The following is a 19,249-nucleotide window of genomic DNA, read 5'->3' as shown; positions in this document are numbered from 1 at the left end:
AAATATACACATGCACACGTGCACACAAACACACAGACACACACACACACACGTACACACACACATGCACGTTGATGCAACGTGCCTTACTCCTGTTCCTGAAGGAGTCTGGTGCCCACATGGTGCTTCATCATTTGGGTTTGTGCAGTGCTTATTTAAGGGGATCTACCCATGTCATCAATATTTAATTCTTAAAAAATTCAGGGCTAGATGAGCACCTACAGTGACATCTCTGCCCATGCAGTTACCATCTCAGGATTTTAAAAGGGGCCACACTCAGAGGTTCCATATCCATATTCCTTTGTAGCAGCTCTGCAGAGGCAAAGATTGCATGCCAAACAGATGGCAAAATATAAAAGCAGAAATAAAATCTGTAATCTTGTGAATAAGGTGTATAAGGAACAGCTATTCATGACTTCTCAGGATGAAAGAACTAGAAGGTGTGCCTGGAACTGCCAAATACCTTCTTTTAGCAAAGCAAAGGAAGCACACATTTCCCCACTCTGTTACTATCGTAACACCAGCACACTCTGAAAGCCAGAGATATAAACAGATTCCAACAGATTCAAAATATAAATAGGTGCACAGTAGGATTTAGTGAAAACGTATAAATCAAGTCATGTGGACTAGGTGCCTGCTACAAAGGATTGTTCAGTTGTGATGCCTGCTACTGGCAATACATAAGCACTCAATGTATACGAGTTCTTTACCTGCCTATTTCTTATTTTGATGCCCTGGGCATCTGCTACTGGCCACAGTCAGGTGGTCCGTGCTCTGAGGCAGGATGATAGTGGGTATGCTGGTCAAATGGAAGAGCTGTCAGACTTTTTTCCCCATGCCTTTGTTTATTGGAATGTGCCTGGAAGGTTACCAGACAACCCAGGGTCTATTTTAGAAACAGAGAAGTCTAGAAGTTTAATGACGTGTAAACTGGACGAGGCAATGTACTGGAAGATGCCGGTGGCTGCCATGCTGCTGCGTTCCAAGGTCTGGCTCTCTGGGGCTCATAGCGGTGCTCCACAACTGGGCTCCTCCGGCTGGATCAACGCCAAATTAGATTGGCACATCTCCTTGGGAAATCAGTGATCTGGTCCCCTGCCGCCACCCCCACTTTTGTCTGCTTTTCCCAGTGCGGAAGGCTTGTTACATTGAGAGAAGCCCTATAATACTGACCAAATGAGTCACCTCCACCTTCCTGAAGCCCAGAAGATAGTAAGATTTGAATGACCAAGGAAAACAGTGATCCAACCTCAGCCTCTAGGTTGCAGCTGAATATTCACTCTTAATTGCTGATACAGAAAAAAGGAGACTGACATGAGGATAAAGACACTGGAGATGGTAGAGTTTTGAGGGAGAATTTTAGATAAAAATGCAAGAAGTTTTTAGAATAACAACATTTTTCTTATTCTAATGAGGTTCTTTCTTCATTTCAGAGAAAAAAAAAAAGCGCTACTCTTTCTTTGCTACTGCCAAATAATACATATACACATATATATATATTTAAGGGAGCCAGACACTATATTAGATTTGCCCTTTTTCAGGAAAACTTAAATCTCAACTTTTAAAAATCAACTCTATGTTCGGTTTCAAAATACTCAGCAATGGTGTTTCTGAAGTACACGATCAAATGTCTAGTCTCCAGAAGCTTTTCTTTTTTTCTCCACAGAAACCAAATTTTAACAAGCATCTCACTACATTTATTACGAGCTGCTGCCTGGAGTGTCCTAATCCTTGCAGTGCATGTTGGCAAGCAACTCCGTTCCTGGAACCAGATCTTTTTTAATCTTTCAACCCTAGCAAAAAATAGACTTTTTTTCTTAGGTGTAAAATTCTTAGGTGTATGCTTAGGTGTAAAACTCCCAGGCCATGGGGACCCCTTTCAGAGTTTTTTATTTTGGTTAGCTATTTTGCACCCAGATCATTGTTTCCACCACTCACTGTCTCTCTCTCTGTGTTCGACCAGCAGATCTGAGCCACGTGGCTGATGATGTCCATGGTGGAAACCTTCCATGGGTACGAGCGGGGGCATACAAACAAATCCATGTTTGCACACATGGGTGTTCTTATGCATCCAACAGAAATACAACTTGGCAGCTGTCATAAAACACCACAGACGCAACTGGCAGTTGCAGGCCAAACAAATGAGGCGTCCAAGGGCTAACACGGAGAATCATATAGGGAGTTATACCCATAAAAAGTAATACGGAGCAGGTATATAACTTGTGGTAAGGGCTGGTGGAAATGTGGTGGTAACTTAGTGTTGGTGATGGAGAGCAATCCCCAAAAGCACAGTTGGCAGGAGAATGCATCCGCGTTATTTGGGCAGAGCAATAACGTGGCAAAACCAGAAGGTGATTCAGACGGCAACTGTTGCCAAAGGAGGAAAGGAGGATGCTTCTCCGAGATTGTGTGGCTATTTTCATGGATGACAAAGTTGCTCCAACAAACTCCCAAACTAGAGACTAATAGAAGTAGTTGTTTTACACTACATACTGTGTTAGAATATAGTTATCCTTAAAGGGATTTTATTGTTCTTCTATTTTTTTCCAGACCCAAAGATTTCATGTGAAACATTTTGTTCTTTCTGTATTCTACTTGAAAGAAAAAGGAGCTTTAAAAACTATTCCAGGTGTTCAAGATTTTTCTTCTTGCCTCTCTGGCTGCCAATTCCAGATATTTGTTCTTCAGAGGTTTCATTGTTCTCCACCATGCCAATTTCTTGTTAGATGAAACAGGAATTAACTCATTTTTGCCAAATTTAGGCAGACGTGGACTTGAAAATATTCACGTTCAATGCTTTTACTTTCTAGTACAAATGTGTGAATATTCAGGCTTTATGTGCAGTATCTACAGGGACTCTAACTTGAACAATGTGTGCTTTTCCATTCTTAAAGTTCTTTATCATCTCTGATTACTTTCTATTTTAATGAATTCATTTAGTAATTATTTATTAACATCTTTCAAATGTAAGCTTTCTCTCTTCTGCCAAGTTGGTTTTTATAATTCCAAGAGATCACAAACCATTACCTAGCTGCATAAATATATGTATAGGTCCCTTTAAAAATAATGCTATGATCATTGAAAGCATAAAATATTACTTATTTAACTCTTCAGATATGTAGTATATAAATTTAATGTATCTCTGTGTTTAGCATAGCATATTCATGTCTACAATATCTTAATAATCATATATCCAAGTGGATCTGTTAGAAATAATACATGGGCAGGGTGGATTCCCATTTTTCATAATCCTGCAGAACTCTATCAGTATCTTTCATTCTGAAGACCAACAAACTTACCATTCAGTCCAACAGGAGCTGTCTCAAGCTCTAACTGGTGTCATGGTCCTGCTCCAAACAGGCCTTACGCCTGGACGTGGAGCAGACTGCATTGGTGGTGCTGATGGATGATTGTCCCCTGTCCCGAGACAAGAGCTATATATCCAACTCCTCTTGCACCACTCGGTAGCATTAATATAGTTAAACTTGGGATTCTTCTGGATCCTATCACAGGTGTGGCAAATTTATTGACTTTCATTTCCAGTGACTTTATCGGTTCCTTTTTCTCTGCATCTCAGAGTCCAGACCAGTATTTCGTTTGGACATCCCATTTGTAGGCTTTCTTCATGGTTTGTCAGCAATATGCGGGTGGCATGCATCAGCTTTTCTGTAGATGCAAGCACTACTGATCTCTTTGGGGGTCTGAACTTCACTATTCAGAAATCCAGCTGAATTCTCCATCACTGCAATGCAAAGTAGTAGTTTTTAGTATTCAGAGAATGATTTTCATTTCCAGGATGCTCAGCGACTGATACCTGTGCATCCTCTCAGTGCTTACATGATGTGTGAAAGCATTTCATTCTCAGTTTAACACATTGGGAAACTGAAGCAACTCATTCCAGAGGACAGAGAAAGTAAAACTGGTCCTGGTCAAAAGCTGTTCGTGCCTTCAGTAGTCTTGCAATTGACCTTCGTGGGGTCTGGATTAGTGCCTGCAAGATATGGAATTAGATTTCAAGAATTATTGACTGAGTCCTCTTCAATATACCTCAGCACAGTCACCTTCTGGAGGCACGGAGTCCCAGCACACCTAGAAGGACGTTTCGTGAGTGTTGGCCCCCAGCGCTCTGCTCATGCTCTTATAGATTGATTCCAGTTGTAAAAGAAACTGATGACAAAGCCATGTACTTATTTAACACAGGCAAAGTTACCTACAAAGTCACATTTCCTTGGACATGGCAGCAATCAGTGGGAAATAATTTTCTTCCGCTTAAATCACAACCCTGCTTTGATTGGCGTGCAACCTAAAAGCTCTCCCTCCCCGCTCCCTTTCAAGGCCATGTTCGCAGTGTTTGTGGACATGAGTTTCCTTGTTGCCATCTCCCTTAGACTTGTTTTTCTCTGTATCTGCACCACTGCCAAAGGAATATTCAGAAAACCATACCTTATTGAAACCTGCCATCTTTGCTTTGGGTGAGAGCATGTGTCTGTGATTTGGGCAGAGTTTGCTGTTGTTTCGGTTTGCTACTTCTGTAGAGAAGCTGAAATGTATCTGGCAGTTGTCTTAAAGAGAGAACAGCAATGTTTAAATGCAACTTGTTGTAGCAGTTGCCAGATGCCGATGTTTTTCCCTTGGCTGTCACATGGGGCCTGAAAGATGCACACAGGACAGGGAGAACTTGGCCTTCCATCCATCTTCGTGTACATTTCCACCTGCTCCATCCTTGCCTCAGGATGCCTCAGTAGACCTGTAGGTCTGCTACGGCTATTGGATTTAATCTGAAATTTCATATCTCGCTAGGGCTGTAGCTGATCCTACATTTGTCCAGAGGGATGGACGAGATGCCTCCCTCGGCATCTTTCCAGCGCCAGTTTTCCCTGATCCCAGCAGAGGACCGTTGGGTGCCCTTGTCGTGCTCCGCTCTGCGTGCCATGGAGCATTGCGGGCCGCTTTAGCAGTGAGTAGTAATGATGGACTTCCACCTGCAGCAGGAGAGTGTTGCACAGGATCTCTTTTTTAAAGAGATCAAGCAAATTAGCATAGCCTAAGGACTTCTTTGAATTGTATGTTGCCCTTTCACCTCTGACTTTATCTCCCAGCATTCACTAACTATGAATATTTAATACAGCCACCACTGCATCCCATGGAATAAATGACAGGCTCCGAGTTTCAAACCTTAATCTGAAAAGCAATGCATATACATCGATATTGAAAAAAAACCCCATCACACCCAGAGCAAATCCTTTTTCATAAGCCCACTTATTAAAAAAAAGTAATGTAATATCATGAGTTTTCATTAATACTAGTCTTCAATAAGCCTAAAGCAAATCCTTGCTTGCTGTGCGCTTGCTACGCTTGTTGTACAGAACTGCCTGAAAATGATGAAGGCTCACAGTCAGTGAGTGGAGAGCAAGGAGCGTGCGGCCGAAATAGATACGGGCTGTATTGGAGTAGAGGTTCTCAATCCTCAATTGTCTTTCCCGGGGAAGATGATTATGGATGTTTCACAGGAATAATAATGCTAATTTTCAGCCCCCACAGAGCGCTTTACACCTGCAAAGTGCTATAAAAATGTAAGCTAATACTCACCAGTAAGTGAGTATTATTGTACCTGTTTTGCAGATGCAGAAATTAAGATACAGAAAGGTCAGTGGGCCGACCCAGGGTCACAGATTTAGGATGAAGCAGATTTAGGATGAAGAAACAGGCCCCTTTGGTCATGTTCCATTGATCATGCTGCCTTGTAGCAAACATAGCTCGAATTTCCTAAATATATATATAAAAAAATAAAAAATCCTAGAGAAGGAGTTGTTTCCCTCTTTGCTTCTTCAAAATAAACAAACTCCCGAGCTACCAAACCCCGCGTTTACATGTATCATTAAATACTTTCCCATTGCTAGCCAGAAAACTCAGCAGAAAACCTGTAGAACACCAAAGTAACTCTCTCCTTTTAAATAATTGATGATGCCAAATAGCAGCAGTGTTATGCCAACAAAGAGATTGGTCTCTTAAAATATTTTATTCATTATGCCTCAAGAAACCCAAAGCCTTGTTTTTAACGAAAGCAAATTTCAGAAGTTGGCTCTCAGTTCATCTGAAACATCTGCTTATTACAGTTCTTGGTGTTACAGCACTGGTGCTCCCCAGTAAATCTTTCAGCTTTAAATAATACGTATGGAAGTCTTGGCAAAGAGATCAGGAAGGAGAAAGAGAAACGTTTGCCAAATATGCATTTTGCTTTATGGGGCTGTAGTGGTATATTTTAATAATACATGTGTTGAAAAGAGTCTACTAATCCAATTAAGTAACAGGACAAGAAAGAATTAATTCCAAGGTGCAAAAAGACCCCATTCTATGCAGCTGAAACTTTATATTCCAGGGTAAAATGGTTGGAAGTCTTGGCTAACTACACTTCTATAAAACAGCCAGAAATGGATCTTTCTCGGTACTGTTCGTAAATCAAGGTCACTTATGTGAGAAGGCTATGTTGTGATAAATCTAACAATTAGATGAAGAGGGCATATCGATGTTAAATTATATTCTTTGTACACTCTGGTCAGAAGGCAATGTAAACACCACAGTAGCATTATGAAACAGAAAACTGCATTCCAGATAATAACAGATATTCATGGTGCATGGTTTTAGACTTTAATGTGCTGTGTTTTACTCAGTCATATTAATATTTTAAATTATGTAACGTTCCCTTCTTTAGGCATTTTTTTTTCCCACGGAAAATGCACCTCCCTCTCCCTCTCCCTCTCCGTCTCCCTCTCCCTCTCCTTCTCTCCTCCCTATCTCTCTGCCTTTTCCCTTTTCCATTTTTCCTTTTCCCTTCTCCTTTTTTTAACAGTGATGCTTGGGGAAAAAAAAAAAAAGCCTAAAGCAAAACTGTCTGTGCAAAAAAATAGTAACAAGTAGTTTCAAGATTTATAAGCCAGGATTTTATGTTTTATATTTACAGATTCAATCTGTGTACCAGGCTTTGATCCAAGCCTTAGCATGATGACTGGAATCACTCCGATTAACCCAATGATACCAGGCATGGGGTTAGTGCCGCCACCACCACCGACAGATGTGCCTGTAGTCAAAGAAATAATTCACTGCAAAAGCTGCACGCTCTTCCCTCCAAACCCAAGTAAGTGGATCTGATGAAAGAACGTTATTTTCCTAAATATATTGCATGAAATATTTTTTTTATCTAATAAAAATTAGGGTTTTTAAATAGAGTGTAGGCAAGTATGGTGTCTCCTTCTAAGGTCTACTCTGTGTGTAAAGTGTGGTATGGTATCAGAGCATACTTACTCATCTCTGTAAGGTCATGTAAAAAAACCTACACAGTTTGTACAAAAAAGAAAAATAATTACTTAGAAGTAACAGAGTCTGAAGATTTACAGTTCTCATAATAAAAATCTTTCCTGTAGCTCAGAATGTCACAAAATATAATGATTATACATGCTGATCATCTCCATGCTCCCCTTCAGGTGCCCGCAGGTAGATGGGACCAAGCTGGACTTGCGTCCCTGAGCGCAGCACCTTGTACCCAAACGCTGACAAACTCTGGTCCCTCCCTGGGGGAGAGGGAGGGAAAGGGGGGCTACGGCTCCTCTTTTGCCATTTTTCGGGGGCAGCATGGCAGATGGGTTCCTTCTCTTTGAGAGCGGGGACCAAGCTTCCTTCTGCCCCTTCTGGGACGTTGTGCAAATGGAAGACTCGTCCCACTGAGCCACCAGCTCAGGCACAAAGCCTGATTTTGTGTATGTTAGCCCCAGGAGTTTAGTTTCAGAGCCATCAGACCAGCGGCTTTCACTCTCACTGTGAAGACAAAAGAGAAAATTAAGCAAATAGTCTGGTGCTCTGGGTTTGCAGTTTCCCCAGATCATGGTTTTATCAAACTGGCTCTGTGTGTGCATGTGTATATATACATGTATATTTTAAGGTTGTAACCCCATTTACTGTGTTAAAGGGCCAAAAACCTAAGTCATATCAATCAGAGTCCTTCTTAGAGAATTACTTCTAGAGGAATGCTGTAGTAATCTACATATAAACAAGGTGAAGTGTTATGACAGAGTATATTTTTTATACAGCCTTCAACAATTTAATAGTTTTCTGATTTAAGTGTGTATATATCCTCTCTATATATATATAAAAATAACATTTCTAGCCACTCCACCTCATGAGCACTTGTAAACACCGAGGTTATCCTTCCCGTGTGCTGGCGTCCGCTCCATTATCTGGCAACAAGACAAAACAGATAACCGGCAGAGCGTTTTCATCATGCTGTCACTTCTTCGTGTTTCCCACTTTGTTTTTCTGTTTGCTGTGCTCCTGTACCCTGAGACAGAAATGAAATTATGCTAAGGCCAGGGAAATCGAGTGCCCAGGCTGTACGCAGCATGGGCTTGCTTGCAGAGGGCCCACGCACTCGACGAGTGTGGCGAGTGATGGGTATGAGCCAGGGATGGCGAAGTTCAGGCTTTGAACGTACCACGCCAGTGCTTGAGATCTGTGCTCGGGGTCAAATCAGTTGCAGAAGCTCCCCTGCTTTGAAACAGAATATTTTCTATTTTTTTTGTGTTGCTATGCAGGGAAAAGAAAGATCCTTTTAGACCTTACGGTGTGTCCTGGAGAACAACCCACAGTGGCAGGGATTAATCTCTGAAACGCCACCTAAAACTTGAAAAGGTTTAGATTTAAGTAATCAGTTTTGGACAATCTCTGCAATATTCCGTTATTTTGCTTCTCACTCTCTCCCGCCTCCGTGCTATGTCAAATCACTGTTGCTGCCCAGAACTGATTAGGGGAATGAATAGAGCCAATGGATCAAAAGACAAATTTTGTATTCCAATGTGATTTCTGTTTTGACTTAGATCTTCCACCACCTTCAACAAGAGAGAGACCTCCTGGGTGTAAAACAGTGTTTGTTGGAGGATTACCAGAAAACGCAACGGAGGAAATTATTCAGGAAGTCTTTGAGCAGTGTGGAGATATAACAGCAATTCGGAAAAGCAAGAAGAATTTTTGTCACATTCGTTTTGCAGAGGAGTTCATGGTTGATAAAGCCATTTACCTTTCTGGTACTTCACATTCTTTAATGGATTTTCCTTGCTTCTCATTTGTATTTTGTGATGCTAATGTTCGCTTATTTTCTTAGCTTTTATCTCAGCAAGTCTTACGTGAGCTCTGTGGCTGTAGCTTGGAGTGGCAAGGGGCAATTCTGTATTTGTGTCTGCCAAGACTTGTGCGTGGTTTTGTATGTTGCTTACCCGGGAGCAATTTCCTGCCATCCCACAACAATGCAACAGATCCTGAAATTCACTACAGCCCAATCTTATTTTCGATTTACACAGGTTTATATAGTTTTGCTTACAGGTTGTGGAAAGAAGAGGGCACTAGGCCAGGAACGCTGCTGTTTTCCAGTGCCAATTTCTCTGATAGGCTGGCAATTTCATTGGCATATTTTTATAGATTTGCAGTGCAGTCTGAATAAAGTCTGCCATTATGCGTGCATGTATTCAGCTACCGCACGGGTTAGATTCTGAGCCCCATCTGTAGGCTGCGTCTGTTGCCTCCCAGGACAACGAGTGCCACAGAAACTCAGGTGTAAAATTTCAGAATCTCTTTTATTTTCCAACAAAGGCACAGACAAAAAAACCCAAACCCTTTAACTCACAGGGAAAAAAAAAAAAAAAGAAAAAAAGAAAGAAGAAAAAAAGATGAAAAACAATTCTGCTTTCACATATCAGGCTTCAGTGACTGTCAGTGCCCTCGTAAGGTTACAGGCTCCTTCGTATGAGGATTGGCTTCCTAACTGAGCCCTTCATCACTTTTCTGAGCTGGATCCCATCCCCTGTGTGTACTTGTCTCCACAGGCTGGTTCTTCTCTCTTTCTGGGTCCTGGGGAGACCCCCAAGCTTTGTTTTGCCCCACAAGTGTAGTGTAACACTTTCACCCCACATGAAAGGTATTCTTAAATAAACAAGGGCCAGGGACTGCTCCTTGGCCAAGACGAGCTGACGCAGGCTGGCTTACAGCCACCCCCCCTGTGTAGGGTGACCTCGAAGGGACCCACTGGGACCATCCAAAATGGATCCTGGGGGGCAGCTCACGATTAGGGATACCTTGTTTGAGCTCCCACCCTGACCATCTTCTGTTTAGCGGTAAGGCCATAACCTCAAAGTCCTGTAGGTGTCCATAGGGAGCTGACACAGCTAGAAACAAGTGGCCTCTCAAATCACCATCAACTACATCTTAAAGTGAAAGAGAGAAATAAAAGGAAACATCTGAACTTCTGAAATATGTGGTCAGGAAAAACCCAGGTCCTTTGTTTCACAAGGGATTTGGGGCTTGGGGTTGGGGCAGTTCTAACTTGGCTGCTTGCTTTAAATATCTGCTTGAAGAGCTACAAAAATTGTGAGGTTTATGAGGTCTATATAAAGATTTCTTTGAAATATTGCTGTATTTTCAGGTTTCTTCCAGATCTTCATTCCACCCTGGTTTTTTCTTCCCTTTTTTTTTTCCCCTCCTCATCCTCTCTTCCCAGTTTCCATCCTTCCTGTTGATTTGTTTATTCACATTACTTCCACAACGCTGTAGTTCAGATTACGGGCATCGCAGTAGCACAATTCCCAGCACATTTCCCAGCTTCCAACTTCTGTCTACATCTCCACCAGTAACGGAGCAGAGGAGGGGCACCCCAGATTCAGTAGGAACTGGTATTACTGTATATGATAAACAAAACAGTGGCAAGAAAGAGAGGAAAGAAAAGCTCAGAAATGTACAGGTTGCCACCCTAGCCCAGAGCCAGTGTCCCTCTAGCTCAGTTCCCTGCTTCTTGGCAGTTGACTGCACCCATTGCTTCACTCCAAGTCAAGTTTTATTTTAATTTTATATGCCTTAAATCCTGGAGGACCAGATTTGATGATTAGAGGTAGGAAGTTCCCTGCGCTGCCATGCGTCCTCGCTCATAACGCACTGGAGTACCTATTCAGAATAAGGGAAATGAGCAGAGATGGAGGTGGCACATTCCTTTCCTCATCCTTCCTCATCCTGAATTTTCTGCCAGTTGATTTCCGAGTTCCTGATCCATCCTTCCTTCTTCCGTTTCCTTTTTCGCAGTCGCACTGTTGTCTACGCTTCCTCTTACCGTCTGCTCTGCCGCCTCCCTCCCCATCTGTCTTTTCCTTCACACCTTTTCTTTCTTCTCAAGTGTTGTACTTAGTGTGTGTGACCAGATCAGGGAAAGAACAAGTGGAGCCGATAGGGAGGAGGAAGAAAAGCAGGGGCACGCTGCAGCCAAGCTTCAATTTTGTCCACCAACGCTGAATTCTGCAGATGAAACAGGGAGCACTGACTGTCCCCCACCTCCCAGAGCAGGGGCAGGTTTTATTTGTACTCAAATATTGGTGGGGGTTAACCAGTCTTTATTCCATTCTCAGACATAATGTATTCTGAAATGGTGGGGTTAAAGCATATCGTTAAGGCATTTTCTTTTCCCTGTAAGAGACAAAAGAGATGTACAAATGGAATTTGTGGTTGATATAGTATGCGTATTATATTAGGGGAAAGTCATGCCTTTGATATCTGTAATATAATGATAATTTTGTCTACCTAATCAGTTTTATCTGTCTACCCCATCTAATCTCATCAAACTTTGTATTTATCCCATGCTTATCATCAAAAGAGTGCAAGTGATTACAAAATCCATCAAGTAGTTTAATCACTGATTTTTTTTTTTCCTTTCTATTCCCAAGTAAACGTGTATGAAAAGGAGACTTGGAGCTGGGTAGAAGACTATGATAAAAAAGTTGACTTGAGGAAGGGCAATTTTCCTTTAGCCCTGAAAGTTACATTTTGATGTCCTGAGGAAAAGACTTTCTAAAATGACATACAAGCCCATGAGAAAGCTCTTTCTCCAAACTGTATGTACTTTACTCTTGTGGCTGACAGTTCAGTAACTCCTGCAAATATTGATGGCCCTGAACTTGAAAATATGGGACAAAACAGGTGGCTTGAGACAGAACTGTTTATACCCCAAAAACCTCTGTATGCATTTTTCCTGTGCTGATACTGTCCCCTGTGGGTTTCCATTTAGTACCGTGTACTGGTTTTATTTTATGTTCTCGCTGATCTAGATCCCCAGTTAGAGAGCAGGTATTGGCCAGTCCCCAATATAGCAACACTCAAAGGTAAGTCAAGCCACAGAGTTTTGACTAGACCTGTGATGTGGAAATACTGTCTTTGATTTCTATTTAGCACCCTCATTAATTTTTCCTGTTGCTGCTCCTTTAAAGTGAGGAACTTGGCAAGTTCCCAAAGTCTTTTCTTCTGCCATTGTGTGTGGAACTGAAATTAAAAATTACAAGCCAGGCACGCAGTTAGTGCTAGTGGCAGGCCTGAGCAAAGAGATGGAGAAAAGGGTCTGTAAGAGCAATTTATTGCCCGTGCCTGAAGAGGAGGCAGTGGCAGGTGATTCTCTCATATATTCAAATACCCTCGAACATCAATAAGGAGACACGGTATTGGAAAAGAGCGAGCTTCCCAGCTGCTCCACAGTTCAAAGTTGCCATCCCAAACGGGTACCTGAGGATCCCATATAGAAATAGGACCCCCCCCAGTTGTGCACTCCTTGCTACACAGCGTCTTGCTCTATCAACCTGTCAAGGAGTCTCTTCTTCACTGGCGAGACCATTGGTCCTGTAGTGTCCTCAAAACCTGATTCAGGAGGGTGCAAGAAGCCGTGCCAAAGGCGTTTGCTTTTTTATTAAGGCAGAGATGCCCAGCCCAAGGCAACCTGATCTGACTTTGAAGCTGACCCTGCTCTGAGAGGGGAATTGGGCTAGGTGACATCCAAGGTCCCTTCCGACCCAGGTTATTCTAGGTTTCTGTGCTGGTGGAAACCACCTGGCTGGCTGGCCATCTTCGGTTTTACGAGTTAAACAAGCAGTGAGATTTTTTTTTTCAGTGTGATTCATGGGCAATTTCAAAAATCTGCTAATTTGGAGGCGCTTAAGCTGGTTACCTAAAGGGAACCATTTGTCCAGTGCTACGCAGGGTACTGGGTTTTGAACTGCAATTTACACTGTTCAATGGTTTGGTTGGTTTTTTTTCCATTATCCCCATTTACTTCAAAAATGAAGGCCACTTTAATAAAACTCAACTTTGCTGGTGCATACGCAACCTGTAGATGCACAGTCCTTTTCATTAGTTCTTTATTCAGATTAAGTGGGGCTTTGAGGTCCACAAGAGTCTTGCGTCCTGCAGTGCCGTGTTTCTCGCTCCGTCCATGCCCAACGGAGGCGAAAGACGGGGTGGGGAGAGGAACAGAGATTGTGTCTTCCTGGAAACTACAGCCCAGCTGGGAGATCTAATTTTAGGTTCACGAGACCTGGCACCTTGGCAGTGTCCTTTCGCATTGCTGATAGTGCTGTTTTGGCCCAGAGCAATCGCTGTTTGAGGAATGCAGCTGGTGAGGAGAACTTGGCGGGGGTTGTTAACGTTTGTCACGGTTATCAGGGTAGCTGCACCACTGACCCCTTTTGGCTGACCCCTTTGTGCCTACACCTCTGTGGATCAAACCACATAATTACCCCCCACGTTAGTTCAGGGCTCAGCTCTGAAAGGTCACCCACACTCTTCTTCTGTTACGCCTCCCTGAATATGGTGTATCTGTAACTCTTCCCTTCAACACCTTGTGACTAGAGCTACCTATATGACCATAAAGAGCCTGCTGGGGGGAAAAGTAGTGTTTACTCCTCTGAGCAAGAGAAAGGGAGCTTTAAAATACCAAACAACCCCCTCATTTGCCTCTTTTGCAATATTCTGTTCTACTTCACCCCAAGCTCATGAACCTTGGAGACCACATTTGGTAGGTTCCATGGAAGATTTGATGCCTTCTGGCTCTAAAACACTTAGTTCGAGTTTGGTTAGGGCTCCTTGCTGGAAAATGAAAGTCATACCTCTTCCTCACTCACAGGCTACTTAGCTGAACTCCACAAGATGTTTGAAAGGAAAATGTCAAATCAAAAGGCACCAGGATTGCTTTTTTTGGAAGGATCACTACATATATGAATATTTAATGTCTTGGAAGCAATTGTCTCATATGTGCTGCAGTACAGACAGTCCCTTATATTCATACATCAGGATGTTTTTCCAGCAGTAAAACAGAGTATGCCTAGATATGCATTTTTCACAAAGATGCTCCTAATCTACTACACAAGTCTTAGCTTTGCTGCCACTGAAGAGAGTTCAAAACTGGGTTTTAACTGGTGGTGAGGTGCTGAAGCTCTTCAAACTACAAGCAAACCACAAGACGGAAAGGTAGGTTCTCTTGGGTTGCTGCTCAAAAGCAGCAAACACCATTTTTCCTGCCATTTTGAACAGGAGTTTCCTATCCCTGGAGTTATTATGCAGTGATTGCAGTACTGTGTGTTGTTTCTGAAGAAGTCTCTGCTGGGCTGCTCTACTTTGGAGGCTACTGCAGCGTGTTGGCGTGGAGAAATTAGAGCTAGCCCTGTGCAGACTGATTAATTTTACCTGCATCTGAAGGCTCTGCTTGCAGATTTCTATGTAGTATTTTCTCACACTTACCTCTGAGTCGGCATTTTAAAAGTTAGAGAAACTGCACTGCGAGTATCTTTCGCCTTGGAAATAAAACTTGGAAAACATAGGTGCCCAGCATATGTCCTTCCACAGTATGGTCAGAAAAAGCTCTTTTTATAGCTTTGGCATGATTTGTTTGACAGCAGTCAAGGGTTTTAGTTCAGGGCAGGGCCCTGTTGCAGTGCTGTGTAGCCCCTGACTTAAAGCCTTTGCAGTCTGCCAGCTTTCGCATGTGATACATCGACCAAGTTATGAGTATGTAGGACATCGGTAAAGATGAGGCACAACAGGTTTCCTTATTTGTTCTGAAAGGGGTCTTGCAAATGTCTAATAAATCCATCCACACTTTTAAAATGACTTTAAAGAATGCTGAACTCAATTCATTTGTAGGTGGTTTATATTTGCTGCCAGATTATTTCCAGTGGGGAATTGGGAAGTAGTGTTTGCAATTGTAAAGCCTCAAAATTTTGAGATCTAGCATCAATGCAGTTATGACACCACCCTTTTTGTGGCACAGGACTCTATGTAACACAATTTTCTCATTTGTTGGTAGTCATGATTTTTATAAAATTCAGCCTTTCCCCATACTTCCAGTTCCTTTGGTAGGCTGGAGGAGGGCACTAAACTAACTGTACGTGATCTCAATGGGATCAGGGGAAGCAGGACTCCACATTCAGACCAAACCAGATCCTTTTTTAGTAGTTGTTTTTTGTTTAGCTGGCCCTTGCACTTAAAAAGGTTGGGATTATCAAGTAGAAAAATTACATATTTTAGAGACTTCTAAACAGGAATGTAGATTCTGTACCTTTGGGTCGACTTTTCAGCTCATCTGCTATGTTGATAGGTGATGCAGAAAATTGCGAGGAAAAATGAGTGCATGAATGTTCATCTTCCTGATGAGAACACAATGATCGATAAATCCTGCATAGATATGTGGGAATCTGTTAATGTACGTTTTTACTTAGCTGCACTTGAGAGGAAAAAAAAAAAAAAAAGAAAAAATAAGCAAAGAAGTGCTGCAACAGTTAGTTCTGCTTGTTGATTTCAGGTTACCGCATGAGATTAGGATCTAGCACAGACAAAAAGGATTCAGGTCGCCTTCATGTTGATTTTGCTCAGGCAAGAGATGACTTTTATGAATGGGAATGCAAACAAAGAATGCTGGCCAGGGAAGAACGCCACAGACGCAAAATGGAAGAAGACAGACTGCGCCCTCCTTCTCCTCCGGCAATAATGCATTATTCTGAACACGAAGCTGCTTTGCTGGCTGAGAAATTGAAAGGTAAGCAGCATTTGATACTTTTCAGTGTATTATTCCTTAAGAGCAGGGGCCATCCAGAAGTCAGAGCAGGGGAGCTGATTTCTCTCCGATGTATTTTATTACTTGCCCTTTTAGCTTTTCCCCTTTCCTCTGCCATTTCTATGACAATGGTAATGATACTCACCCACCTGCTAGAAATGTGGGACGTCTGTCCATCTGCCTGTGCTTTAACAGCTAAAACACAACCTGCAGAATACTACAGTGGGGTTTTCTTCTGTTCAGGTGCTATCATCATCTACCTTGGAAATGCCTGTTACAAACAGCCTTCATATTAAAGACCCGTTTCTTCAAATATCATTATTCCTTGACTCACATGTTACTACATTACATGCATGTGACTGTCACAATTCCTGGTGTTTAAATTGCCCTCATGAGCTGCATTTTAATGTGGCCCTCAGATGCAGTGGTACAACTTATCTCTGACACACACCATCCGTTCCCTCATTCCCTCTTTAGGGTTAGAACCGCTTGTGCAAGATAGTGTCTTGTTTTGGTATGTGTTTGCTTGCTTGTTTGTTTTTCTAGGTACACTTACTGAGTTAATATTTTTCAAGGGTGCAGCTTGAGGATTCCTGATTTTAATAGTTAACATAGAAAGTAAGAAGCAAAGAAATAAAATTATTCACGGTAAAGAAATTAAAAAAAAGATGAAGCAAACAACTCCTTATACCCCTTAGAGTTGTATTTGTTTTCATTAAGTGTTTAACAATTGTGTTTGGCATTCTTTCCCCACGTGGTGGCCAAGCGTGTTATTTTACTGTGTGCCAGGTCACAAGAATCTGATTCTTGCCACTGTTTTGGAATTATCCAGATTAGACTTAGGCTATCTAGCTGTCAACGCACTGGCCTGTGTTCTAACTATGAAACATGTTTGGGAAGCCAAAGAAAGATAGTGCGAAGTGTTGCATCCTTGGAGCATGGAGCAGAGATGCACCCTACTGTCTCTTTGAGTACTGCATTGGTCGCTGTTAGTTGTCACTGTTACCTCGGTCTGTTATTAGTTCGGCTGACTGATTTTCTCACCACATATACTCCTCTAATTAATAACTCATTAAGTAACTGGGAGATTGGTAAAATAAGCCAGATGGATTGATAGACCAGGAGAAAAGGAGGAAAGAGGCCCAAATATAAGATTTTTTAATTCTTATCTAGCTTCCAGCCCAGCTCCTGCAGAGGTTATACAATACAATACAGAGTTTTAGATCCATCTGTTCCTAGAATCTGTTTTCAGTTGAATATTTTAGGAGTTAATCTTTTATAGGGAAGTTTTGCTTTATGTAGTAAAGCCTAGAGGTTTCCTGAACTAAGCCAGAAAATGCAAGAAGTCTGGACAATTTCTTCCGTATGGCTAGCCTTTGCTTCAGGCTTGGGGCATTGCTTGTTTTTTTGCAAGATGTTTAAGATGTCTGTATTTAGAAGGATTTTTCTTTTCATTCTTGGAAGTTTCCATACTTAATTAAAACTTATTCCAAGCATTTAGATCTTTGGTTCTCCTGAGAGACATTTGACCAGAGCTTGGCATATATGTGCAAGTTTAATATAGAAATATTTTGAGCACGGTATAGACCAACACCACGTACATGACTATTTCTCTGGAAATAAAGATAAACTTTCAGAAACATACAGAATTAAATATGATAAATTAAGAAACCAAAATGGTAAGTTTATTTTTTATTGGTTAAAAAATCGTTAAAATCCAGCAAAAGAATATATTGCAATTTTTAAAATCTTTGCTAATTAGCAGTTGCCTTGTAGCAAGATTAATGGCACCAGCCTTGGATCTGTATAGATTGTTGGGGATGGAGAATGCAAAGAAGCCCCTTCTTTTCTCACTGGTCATGAGTTGTCTCCTGTACTAGGTACTCTAGAAAGCAGAGGTGGGGTTTGATCATCATACTGGTCTGCTTTACCTTTCCTATGGCACCATAGCTGGTATCTATAGGGCAGTGCAGTAGAACATTATGGCCTCCCTTGGGCAGCATGGATTCACCGCATAAGCCCTTTGTAACATCCTAAAAACAGAAGTAAAGCAACACTAAAGAAACTTCTTTAACCCTGGCAAAGGGCAGTTCATGTCATCATACATTTACAATTTAAATGTGGACGTCAGTGAAGCTAACAGAAGATAGATATATGTACACACACACACACACGTGTATATATATATATATAAAACTTGGGGTCAAAATCTCAGGTCTCTGGATATCACCAGATTTGCATTGCTGCAAAAGCCTGGACAATTCAGGCTGAAGAAAAGAAGGATCAAAATATATCTGCCTTTGGCAGGATTTACCTTGAAAGATTGGGTTTTGAGCAGATGCTTTGCAGTTGTTTTCTTAAAGAAAGTCATGACCTCCCCGTGGTACCCACTTCAAAAGACTCCTGAGCTCCGTTGCCAGCTCATGAGACAGAGTTGCAGGTGCCCAACGTGCAGGTTTCAGCTCCTGCAGTGCCTCCAGAAGTTCACTGAGCAACACTAGCTGAAAAGCAAGCCAAAATAGCTAAACATCTGTCATCCCAAGATACTGCTTTGCAATCACAGATGTAGACAACTTGGTCTGAATCCAAGCAACTTTTGTTGTCAAAATAACCTTGGAAATTCCTGACAGCAAGGAAATCTGATGGTGAGCAGAAATGAACTAGGCTCATCAGCCAGTCCCTTGTTGTGGTCTAGATATTTATTGAGTCTATAACAGAGGTGACAATATCTTTTTTCACCTTCTGCAAACTGCAGCATAAGACTTAAAGAAATCATTGGTTTTGTGTACCAGACTTGGCTGGCAACTCTCCCCCAGTGTAGTCAGCATATTCCTATTCCTCTCATGTGCCGAAGTCACCTGGTAGAGCAGTAACTGCCGTAGAGGAGCACGGAGGAGAGAGTATAGAGGATCTTTTATGCCAGCTGGAAACAAAAGTTCATTATAAAATTTCAGCCAGGCATTCTCTACTGGTATGGCGCTTCATAGGAAAAAAGAACTGGTTTCTCAAAATGTGCTGCCTGGTGACTGGCGCTGGGAACTCACTGCGTATGAAGCCTTGCATACCTGCAAAAGCATGATGGTTTAGGACTTGCTCTCCATTCCGTACTTTCTGTGGACTATCCCAAATCCCTTCATATCTGCAAAGAACTTGGTGTGAATGCTTGATTTATGCAGAAATAAGGGAAACCCATCCAACTGTGGACCAGTGCAATTTTTCACCATTTTCCATTTTAGACTGTGGCAGAGAGTGCTGTTTTATGGGTATCTTCCTTTCCCTTTCCCTTTCCTTTTTTTCCCTTTTCCTTTTTTTTTTCTTCATTAAGGTCTTCAGGGTCGTGCAAATGAAATC

The 19,249-nt window shown here is 41.9% G+C and overlaps 1 protein-coding gene across 10 annotated transcripts in view; it reads left to right on the top strand.

Moving 5' to 3' along the window:
• ENOX1 (ecto-NOX disulfide-thiol exchanger 1) overlaps nt 1-19,249 on the top strand; it is a 360,508-nt gene that overhangs the window by 250,832 nt on the left and 90,427 nt on the right. For 9 of the 10 annotated variants that reach the window (XM_069802662.1, XM_069802659.1, XM_069802660.1 and 6 more), the window contains 3 exons: nt 6,962-7,135; nt 8,868-9,074; nt 15,647-15,880. In XM_069802662.1, coding sequence (XP_069658763.1) covers nt 6,962-7,135; nt 8,868-9,074; nt 15,647-15,880 — 615 coding nt within the window. The remainder of the gene's footprint in view (nt 1-6,961; nt 7,136-8,867; nt 9,075-15,646; nt 15,881-19,249) is intronic. The other variant, XM_069802661.1, reaches the window with a different exon arrangement.

This window comes from Haliaeetus albicilla, chromosome 15 (genome assembly GCF_947461875.1).
Source record: "Haliaeetus albicilla chromosome 15, bHalAlb1.1, whole genome shotgun sequence".
Classification (NCBI taxonomy): Eukaryota; Metazoa; Chordata; class Aves; order Accipitriformes; family Accipitridae; genus Haliaeetus; species Haliaeetus albicilla.
Note: the sequence above shows the minus strand (reverse complement) of the source record. Positions and strands in the feature narration are given on the sequence as shown.